The sequence below is a fragment of the Muntiacus reevesi genome, chromosome 4 (assembly GCF_963930625.1).
Source record: "Muntiacus reevesi chromosome 4, mMunRee1.1, whole genome shotgun sequence".
Taxonomy (NCBI): Eukaryota; Metazoa; Chordata; class Mammalia; order Artiodactyla; family Cervidae; genus Muntiacus; species Muntiacus reevesi.
In genome coordinates, this window is record NC_089252.1 from 61260548 (window position 1) to 61271471 (window position 10924).

Here is a 10924-nt window from a genome sequence, read left to right on the forward strand (position 1 = left end):
CCCAGAAAACAGTATGGGGGCTCCTCACAAAATTAAAAATAGAACTACCATATGATCTAGTAATTCCCCTTCTGGGTGTATACACAAAAGAATCAAAAACAAGTTCTCAAAGAGATATTTGTACATCCAGGTTCATAGCATCATTATTCACAATAATTAAAACATGGAAGCAACATAAGTGTCCATCAATGGATGAATGGATTACCAAAATATGGTGTATACATACAATGGAATATTACTCAGATTTTAAAAGGAAGCAAATTCTACATTATGCAACAGCAAGGATGAACTTTGAGAACATTATGCTAAGTGAAATAGTCACAAAAAGACAAATAATGTATGAGTGTAGTTATGTGAGTTAGAGTAGTCAAAAGCATAAAGTCAGAAAGTATATAATGCCACTGATCTGTACACTTAAACATGTTTCAGGGAATTCCCTGGTGGTCCAGAGGTTAGGACTTTGCGCTTTCACTTCCCAGGGTCTGTGTTCACTCCCTGGTCTGGAAACTAAGATCCTGCAAGCCATGTGGCATGGCCCCCTCACCCAAAAGAAGATAGCAAATTTTATGTTACGTGTATTTTAACACAATTTTTAAAAACAGAAAAATACTGGGGGATAAAAGTGTTTTATGGTGAACAATTCTATGACATTTAGTACATTCATAAACTTATGAAATCACCACTTCTTATCTAGGTGATTTCCAAAACATTTCCATCACTTGAAAGTAAAACTCTCTATCCCTTATGCAGTTTCTCCTGTCTCTCCTCCCAATTTCCAGACTGGACCACCAATCTGTGTTAAGTCTTTGTTTATATTTATGTTAAATATTTTCCTATAAATGAAGTCATACAATATGTGCCGTTTTGTGTTTATTTTTTTTTCACCTAGCATAGTGTTTTGGAGTTCCTCCATGTTGTTCTTTTTTAGGGTTGAATTATATTCTATTGTATGGATAGACCACATTTTGTTTATCTATTATCTGTCAGTGGACATTTGGCTATTTGGTTTCCACCTTTTGGCTATTGTGAATAATCATGCTATGAACATGCATATACATGTACTTGTTTGAGTCCCTGTTTTAAGTTCTTCTAGATACATACCTCAGAGTGGAATTTCTGAGTCAATTGGTAATTCTGTGTTTAACTGTTTGAGGAACAGCCAAATTGTTTTCCCAACAGCTGCACTGCTTAAAGTCCTGCCAGAAATGTACAAGGGTTCCGGTTTCCCTCCATCCTGTCCATGCTTGCTGTTCTCCATCCTTTTTTAAAATTGCCATCCTAACAGGTGTGCAGTGCTATCTCACTGTGGTTTTGACTTGGTTTCCCTAGTGACTGATGATGTGGAGCATCATTTTATGTGCATCTGACCATTTGTATGTTATTTTTGAGAAACGTCTATTCAAGTTCTTTGAATATTCCACTTTTCAATTGAGGTTGTTTTTTTTTTTTGTCTTTTTTACTGTGAAGTTGTATTTGTTTACATAGTCCAGATACTAGATCCAATCACATATGGTTTGCATATATTTTCCACATTCATAGGTTGTCTTTCACTTTCTTGAGAATGTTCTTTGATGCATACAGAATTTTACTTTGATGAAGTCCAGTTTATGTATTTTTTGTGGCCTGTACTTTTGGTGTTATACCTAAGAATTCATTACCAAATTCAAGGCCATGAAGATTTACCCTTCCTCATGTCTTACTCTAAGAGTTTTATGGGTTTAGCTCATATTTAGGTCACTGATACCTTTTGAGTTAATTTTTATATATGGTATGAGGTAGGAGTTCAACCTCTTTCTTGTGCATGTAGGTGTCCATAGCTCCTTCTTAACACAAACAACCCCCAGCTGTCAAATATAACAAATATTCCAAAGTTTGATGAAAAACTCTAGTGTGAGTACTGGCTACTTTAATAACTGAAAAAAAGTCATTCAATTTGATGGTTGTGAATGATTTTAATTGCTCCATTTAGAGTTCATTTCAAGTGGATCCTGCCCACATTCTGCTCCTTGTGTTCCATCCATTTGAGCCCAGCATCCCCACAGGTTTGGGACCAAAGCCTGTCCCGTCCTGATCAGTTCTTGTCCAGCAGAAAATAGAGTGGAGACTTTGGCCCACAGGACCAAACCACCGCTGGCCTCCTGTACTTGCTGCTGACTTGTGTCCTTGTCTGAAGCCCTCCTGCAGTCTGCTAGTGACCAAGGTTTATCTTGACTTCCAGAGTTCTCTGCTCCTGAAACTTTAGGCTCTTACACCCCTCATCAGCGATTCCTTAGTTTGATAGCCTGACCTTTGGCCACTTTGTGCATCCTTGCCTTCATCCACCTATTAGCTCCCTGTTCCAAATCAAAGCTGTCTCCCATTAGTAGTAAAGCAGGCCCTGTCTTCTCTGGGTCTAAAGTTTATTCCTTGCTTCCAGCTCAAAACTACTGTCTCAGGCTTGACCCCATCTCAGACTTCCCTAAGCATCCTGTTCTCACCTTGAACCATTGTACTTTCTCGGAATGCATTTTGGGTTCCTTGAAAAAATTCTTCTGTTGCCTTTAGTCCACTGTGAATAATTTGACTGTTCAACAGTGCAGTTCAATCTGTGTGAATCATTTGTGTCTTCTCTAATATGCTCATGTTCTTCAAATCTCCTGTCCTTTTTCTCTGTTTTTCTCTTTCCAGCTCTTCATGTCTTCTCTTAAGATAAAGAAGACTGAATTGTCATGTTTATCTGATTATATAGAAATCATGAGAGAATTAATAAGTCTAAAAATGTCAGTATATTTTCCTGATTCATAATATTTTAAAGATACAATTATAATTTTGAAATAGGTGATACTATTACTTGGATCAAAAATCAAAACAATAAAAATATGTACAGAGAAGTCTTGCTCCAACTATTCTACTTTTGCTAGCAAATCTAGAGTTTTAACGTCTTTTTCCCCAATGTAAATATCCAAATAGCACTAAATTAAATAATTCAGTAATTAAAATTATTTAGTATTGATGAATATATTATGCTGTTAGAGACTTTGAATAATTACCAATTTACTTGTAAGTTATAACTATTCCCCACTCTATGCCCTCCCCCATCTATGTGCATCATTTTAAGTGATAACAAAAACTCCTTATGCTAGAATAAAAAAAGTTTGTGGGAGGTAATCTTGAAACTGAACCAGATAATTTATATCAACTTATATTTTAATAGTTTCTAAAATCAAAGATTAATGTATGTAAGTTTCATGAAGTTATTTATATTTTATTTTCACAAAATTTAGTAAATTTTACAAGGAATATCAGTTCAGTTCAGTTCAGTCAGTCATGTCTGACTCTTTGCAACCCCATGGACTGCAGCACACCAGGCCTCCTGGTCCATCACCAACTCCTGGAGTCCACCCAAACACATGTCCATTGAGTTGGTGATGCCATCCAACCATCTCATCCTCTGTCATCCCCTTTTCCTCCTGCCTTCAATCTTTCCAGGCATCGGGGTCTTTTCAAATGAGTCAGCTCTTCGCATCAGGTGGCCAAAGTATTGGGGTTTCAGCTTCAACATCAGTCCTTCCAGTGAACTTTCAGGACTGATCTCCTTTAGGATGGACTGGTAATCCTAGAGCAAATCATTATCTTGTGTGTGTGGTTATTACTACTTTGTGTCATATTTGGGGTTGTAAGCAGATGAAATTTACATAGGAAAAACTGAAACCAATAATAGTACTAAAAATAAACATTGTATCTTTTTTTAAATAAAGTATTATTATTTTTTCCATTTATTTTTATTAGTTGGAGGCTAATTACTTTACAATATTGTAGTGGTTTTTGCCATACATTGACATGAATCAGTCATGGATTTACATGTATTCTCCATCCCGATCCCCCCTCCCACCTCCCTCACCACCTGATTCCTCTGGGTCTTCCCAGTGTACCAGCCCCGAGCACTTGTCTCATGCATCCAACCTGGGCTGGTGATCTTAAACATTATATCTTCACTTGAATTTTCTGGTAGAAAGGTCCTAACTTGCTGATGAAACTAAATGTGTATATATGTTTTTTTTCTTCCAGATTTGGAATGGAGAGAAATGGAAGGAGATGACTGCGAGTTTCATTATGGAGGTAGAAACTACAGGATTTGGCAACAGATTGGATTAGGGAAAGAGATAAGGAATGAGCAAAGTGAAAAAAATAACTGGGATTTTAGATTTTGAACAATTGGGAGAAGTTACTACCTTAGTAAGAAAGAATGGGGGTTCTGAGTTTAGCCTAAATTAATTTGTGTCAATTCAAGCTCCCTGATTTGATTGATATTTCATTTCCTTTGCTTTTTTTAGAGGGTCCAAATGAAGCTCAGGATAGTGACTTTCCAATAGGTATGTTTCTTCTCTCTGCTCTGTCTGTCTTATTGATGGAAAACATTTTCTGGGCTGGTAGTTTCAACCCCTGACTGCATCCGAATCACTGCTAGTTCATTAATCCTTTATGTGCCACTAATAATACTGCCAGAAAAACAAACCCTGGGGAGCTGTTACTGTATAGAGTAATATAATCAATTTGCATATTTGGACGTAAAGCTCAAAAATCTTAATTTTAAGAAGTTCCCAAAGTGATCCTAAAGCATATCCAAGTTTGGGAGTCATTCATCTGATCCAGTGGTTTCATTTATAGATCTGCCAAGGGTCATGGACTGGGCATGGATGTACACATTAATAGGTTTGTTTGCTCTGGCTTTCCCTGTCACATTTAGCTACCATGCTACTTAAAAAAGTTATTCTATGTCTGGATAAGAAAAACAATGTCCCTTTTTTCATTCAGGCAACAATCAGAAACCTGAGTTACTTATATGATGGATTTCTTTTGTTTCTGCAACAAGTTTGCCAGCTCTTGACTCTCTGGGATGGCAGCATGGCCAGTTAGCCCCTGTGGAGGGTTGAGGTTCTGAAGAGAGACACTAGGCAGCAAGTGGATCCCTACAGGGGATGAGTGCTTTGAGTCCTGCTCTTCACCCAGGCCTGGTCCTGATCCCATCACATAACTCACTGGGAAACAAGAAGAAGGCTGGTCAACTGCACTTCCTCCTGTGGTTTCTGTCAGCACCTAAGGTAGCATCATAGGCATAGCTTCCTCTTTTGAGAAAAGAATGGAGAGAATCCTAGAGCTCAGCAGGATTTGTGTTTATTTGTTTTGCTAATATATTTAACATTTAAAGTTTTCTAATTATATGCAGTGCTATCAAAATGCTGCACTCAATATGTCAGCAAATTTGGAAAACCCAGCAATGGCCATAGGACTGGAAAAGGTCAATCTTCATCCCAATCCCCAAGAAGGCAATACTAAAGAATGTTCAAGTCACTGGACAATTGCACTCATGTCCCCTGCTAGTAAGGTTAGGTTCCAAATCTTGCATGCTAAACTTCAGCATTACATGAACAGAGAACTTCTAGATGTCCAAGCTGGGTTTAGAAAAGGCAGGAACCAGAGATCAAATTGCCAACATTCACTGGATCATAGAGAAAGCAAGGAAATTTCCAGAAAAACATCTACGTCTGTTTCATTGACTATGCTAAAGCCATTGACTGTGTGGATCATAACAAACTATGGAAAGCTCTTAAAAGAGATGGGAATACCAGACCATCTTACCTGTCTCCTGAGAAACCTGTATGTCTCAAGAAGCAACAGTTAGAACCAGACATGGAACAACTGACTGGTTCAGGATAGAGAAAGGAGTACGCAAGGCTGTTTATTGTCACCTTGTTTATTTAACTTATACACAGGGCACGTCATGTGAAATGCTGAGCTGGATGAATTACAAGCTGGAACCAAGATTGCTGGGAGAAACATGAACAACCTCGGATATGCATATGATACCAATGGCAGAAAGCGAAGAGGAGCTAAAGAGCCTCTTGATGTGGGTGAAGGAGAAGAGTGAAAAATTTGACTTAAAACTCAGTGTTAAAAAAACTAAGATCATGGTATCTGGCCCCATCACTTCATGGCAAATAGAAGGGGAAGAGGTGGAAGCAGTGACAGATTTCCTCTTCTTGGGCTCTAAAATCACTGCGGATAGTGACTGCAGCCATGACATTAGAAGATGACTGCTTCTTGGCAGGAAAGCTATGGCAAACCTAAATAATGTGTTAAAAAGCAAAGACATCACTTTGCTGACAAAGATCCATATAGTCAAGGCTGTGGTCTTTCCAGCAGTCATGAACGGTTGTGAGAGCTGGACCATAAGGAAGGCAGAACACTGAAGAATTGATGCTTTTGAACTGTGGTGCTAGAGAAAACTCTTGAGAGTCCTCTGGGCTCTCAAGCAAAGAGATCAAACCAGTCAATCTTCTAGGAAATCAACCACAAATCCTCATTAGAAGGATTGATGTTGAAGCTAAAGCTCCAGTACTTTGGCCACCTGATGCGAACAGCCGACTCATTGGAAAAGACCCTGATTCTGGGAAAGATTGAGGGCAGGAGGAGAAGAGGGTAACAGAGGATGAGATGGTTCTATGACATCATTGATGTAATGGACATGAACTTGGGCAAACTCCAGGAGATGGTGAGGTACATGGAAGCCTGGTGTGCTGCAGTCCATGGGGTCGCGAAGAGTTGGACACAACTTGGCGACTGAAAAAATTATATGCAATGAAAATTGGTAAGATGCTGTGGCAAAGAACAGGGATGGCAGAGGAAACCTTTGCAGGTGGCATTACTGTTCTGAGCGCCTAGTGCTTGTAAGAATTCATACTCTATTGGATGTTATGGTTGAAAATCTGAACAAATAAGTACAGACTTAGAATCTCTACAAAATATTTTAATACAGTGAAAATTTAGAACCATACTATTGGCTTCAGGTTTGGAGAAAATGTTATTTAAAAGTGATTTCTATTACTCTGTACCCAAGAGTAACTCCCTGTTTCCTTTACAAAATTTCCAATTTGTAGACAGAAAAGAACATCAACCAGAAAACCACAGTGAATCAGTGATTGTGTTCACTGTGGAAAATTCCTGGTGACAGTGTGAGGGAATCCACTGCTGGGCCAGAAGCACAGGAGTATGTTGAAGGGAAGGGGGGTGTGACCAGAGAATGAGGCCCGTGTTCCACATCTAAAGTGCATAGCTGCTCACTCTAGCCAATTAAATTTGGGCTTGGCATTGCTAAATCTTGGAGACTTCAAGAGAAGCAAGACATTTTTTACATAAAATCTCCCAATTCTTAAATGTAGCCCCTGGATGTCCCTTTCTTTTTTATCTCTAATGTCACACACTCTCTGGGTGCACTTGGGACTGGGGTGGGTGATGTTACCTTTGTCTTGTTCTCAGGTGGCCTAGGGGTGCCTGCATTTTGCTCTGAAGGAGGCCATCTCCTACCTGCTGAGTTGGGATCTCCCTCCCCACCTCTAACCTGGGTGCCCTGACATGCAGAGTAAGCAATCATATCTTCATTTCTCTCCACAGAGGAGAGGAGCAGACTACAAGAAATGCTGTTTCTTTTGGGCCTAGAGACATACCAAACACAGAAACTCAGCCTCCAGGACGCCTTACAGATCAGCAGTGACAGCATGAAGAACTGGGCTCCTCAGACTCCCAAAGACTTGCCCTGGAATTTTCTCAGGAAGCTGCAGGCCCTCAATGCTGAAGCCAGGAATACCACCATGGTCCTGGACCTTCCCCTGGACACCAGGCCTGTGGAGAAGGAGAGCCAAATGGAAGAGGAGATCATCTACTGGGACACGGCCGAGGACATCTCAGCAGACATCTATTCCTTCTCCGAGCTGCCAACACCTGACACACCTGTGAATCCCTTGGACCTTCTCTGTGCCCTTCTGCTTTCCTCTGATAGTTTCCTGCAACAAGAAATTGTGTCAAAAATGTCCCTCTGCCAGTTTGCACTCCCTCTTATTTTGCCTGACCCAGAAAACCACTACCACACATTTCTGCTGTGGGCCATGAGGGGGACTGTGCGGACATGGGGGTCACAGCCCCCAAGGGTGGTGGGCAGCTTCAGAGAAGACAGCATGGTCCTGTCCCGAGCACCTGCCTTCGCTTTTGTGCGCATGGAGGTCAGCAGCAACTCCAAATCCCAGCTTCTCAACGACGTGCTCAGCCCCAGTCACAGGCAGCAGGACTGTTTCTGGCATCGGGATCTGAACTTGGGCACCAACCCTCGGGAGATAGCAGACGGGCTGGTAGAAATTTCCTGGTTTCTGCCCAGTGGCAGGGAGGACTTGGACATTTTCCCAGAGCCCATGGCCTTCCTAAACTTGAGAGGTGACATTGGGTCTCACTGGCTGCAGTTCAAGCTCTTGACAGAAATCTCCTCGGCCATATTCATCTTGACTGACAACATCAGTAAGAAGGAATACAAATTGCTGTCTTCCATGAAGGGGTCAGCCACAAAATACTACTTCATCCTGAGTCCCTACCGTGGGAAGCGAAACACAAACCTGAGGTTTCTGAACAGGTTAATTCCCGTGCTGAAGATGGATCACTCACACGTCCTCGTGAAGGTCAGCAGCACAGACAGTGTGGGCTTCGTGCGTAGGGTCCGCGCCATTGTTGCACATGTGACCCGGTCCCCCTGCAGGAGGGTGTCCGTGGAGGACATGGCGAACGCAGCCCGCAAGCTGGGGCTGAAGGTCGATGAGGACTGTGAGGAGTGTCAGCGGGCCAAGGACCAGATGGAGCGGATCACCAGGAAAATCAAGGACTTGGATGCCTACCGCAGGGACGAGCTGCGGCTACAGGGGGATCTTTGGAGAAAGGCGGCCCAGGTGGAGAAGGAGCTCTGCCAGATCCAGTGGGCCAGCGACCCTCCTGAGAAGTACAGGGCTGAGCTGAGGCATCGGTTACTGGAACTTCGAATGCAGCAGAATGACCATGACCCTTCCTGGGGGGTCCAGGAGTTCATCTCGGGCATCAGCAGCCCCTCCCTGGGGGAGAAGCAGTACTTCCTGAAATGGATGGAGTGGGGACTGGCCCGGGTGACCCAGCCAAGGCCAAGACCATCTCCAGAGATGATTTTTACTCTGAGACCAAAGCACTGTGGGGCCGTGGACTTCAGTGAGCCTTTCTGGCCTGAGCCCCTCGGGGTGGAGCATTTCCTGCGGGAGATGGGACAGTTTTACGAGGCCGAAAGCTGCCTTGTGGAGGCAGGGAAGCTGCCAGCAGGGCAGAGGCGGTTTGCCCACTTCCCAGGCTTGGCCTTGGAGCTGCTGCTGAAGGGGCTTCCCCTGGAGCTGATCGATGGGAACACCCTGAGTCCCCCCTTGCGCTGGGTCACAGGGCTCCTGAAGGAGCTACACGTCCGCCTGGAGAGGAGGTCGCGCCTGGTCGTCCTGTCAGCACTTGGCATGCCAGGCACGGGCAAGTCCACCCTTCTCAATACCATGTTCGGGCTGCGGTTTGTCACAGGAAGGGGCCGTGGTCCTCGAGGGGCCTTCATGCAGCTCATTAAGGTGGCCGAGAGCTTTAGCCAGGACCTGGGCTGTGATCACATCCTGGTAATAGACTCTGGGGGCTTGATAGCTGGAGTGCGGACCGAGGCAGGGGAAAGGTTTGAGCGGGAGGCTTCCCTGGCCACTTTGATTATGGGGCTGAGCAATGTCACTGTGGTCAGTTTAGCTGAAACAAGGAACATTCCACCAGCTATTCTGCATGCATTTCTGAGGCTGGAAAAAACAGGGCACATGCCCAACTATCAGTTTGTATACCAGAACCTTCATGATGTGTCTGCCCTTGGCTTCAAGCCAAGAGAGCGGAGGCAGCTCCTGGACCAGCCCAGTGATGTGGGCAGAGCCACAGTGCAAATGGAGAAACAGGGTGATGGGATCCAGACGCTGGCTGACCTGGCCTTTTGGGACCCCGAGAAGCAGCACATTTGGCACATCCCTGGCCTATGGCATGGAGTGCCTCCCATGGCCGCTGTGAACTTGGCGTACAGTGAAGCCATTTTTGAACTGAAGCGATGCCTGCTAGAAAACATCAGGAATGGCCTGTCCAACCAAAATAAAAACATTCAGCAGCTCATCGAGCTGGTAAGACGGCTGTGAGTCATCAAAAGGAAAGTTCAGCTGCCGGAGGCCTGCTCTGGGCAACCCGTTCTGATGGGCATGTCCACGTGGGGCTGTGCCCAGCTTCGGAGAGGGGAGAACAGTGGAAACGGGGCTGGGGTCTGGAGTTGCCTACACAGTGTTAGGGAAGGAAGTTACCTCACAGACCAGCTCAGAGATGCTTTCAGGAGTGTGACAACCTGGGGCAGGAGCGATCGATACAAGCAGTAAAGTCTTTGTCTCTGAACTCGGCAGCCCCTGCTGGTTTGCCTTTCGTGCCGCTACCCTCTGTCATTAGCCTCTGGAGCAGAGTGGCTCCTGACAACTGCAGCCCAGGCAGACAGCAATCAGGGTCGGGCCGGGAAGGTGCCCTGAGGACGCAGGTAGGCCTTCCCACGAGGTCGGCATGGGCGACCCGGTCCTGCCCACTGAGGGGGTGCCCGCTCTGTGCACGCGTGTATGGACTGCCCCTGCCTCGGGAGGGCTCCTGCGGGTTCTGTTGCGTCCACAGCACTTTGTTCACACCTCCGCCACAACACTCAACACGTGCAGTGTCTCACCTGTGCAGACGTTTGCCTCTCGCCTAGACCTGTGAGCTCCTTGAGAGTACATGACCCACATGTGTACCCCCAGAGCCTGACACACTGCAGGCATTTAATAAATGTGTTGAATGAATGAAATTAGTGAGTCCACAAGTGGTAAGTAATGGGCAGGTTCCTCTCTGTGCCTTGATTTCTCTTTTTCTTCAAAGAGGATCACAGTGTCTGTCTGAGGGGCCGCTTACTAGAACATATGAAATGTGGACACCTGGGAGAGTATCTTTAAAAACGCCATCATGTCCCCTTTCTTTAAGCAGAGATCCAGCCTTCAGGCTATTCATAGAAAACTGAACCAAATAT

At 44.3% G+C, this 10924-nt stretch overlaps 1 protein-coding gene across 4 annotated transcripts in view; it reads left to right on the forward strand.

Annotated features, from left to right (window-relative positions):
- Window positions 1-10705, forward strand: part of URGCP (upregulator of cell proliferation) — a 113251-nt gene extending 102546 nt beyond the window's left edge. For 2 of the 4 annotated variants that reach the window (XM_065932884.1, XM_065932881.1), the window contains 3 exons: window positions 4048-4098; window positions 4314-4352; window positions 7432-10705. In XM_065932884.1, coding sequence (XP_065788956.1) covers window positions 4065-4098; window positions 4314-4352; window positions 7432-10025 — 2667 coding nt within the window. In that variant the 5' untranslated portion in view covers window positions 4048-4064 and the 3' untranslated portion in view covers window positions 10026-10705. Of the gene's footprint in view, window positions 1-4047; window positions 4099-4313; window positions 4353-4794; window positions 6629-7431 lie in introns of those variants that run through there. The other 2 variants (XM_065932885.1, XM_065932882.1) reach the window with 2 other exon arrangements.
- Window positions 10706-10924: the final 219 nt, after the last annotated feature.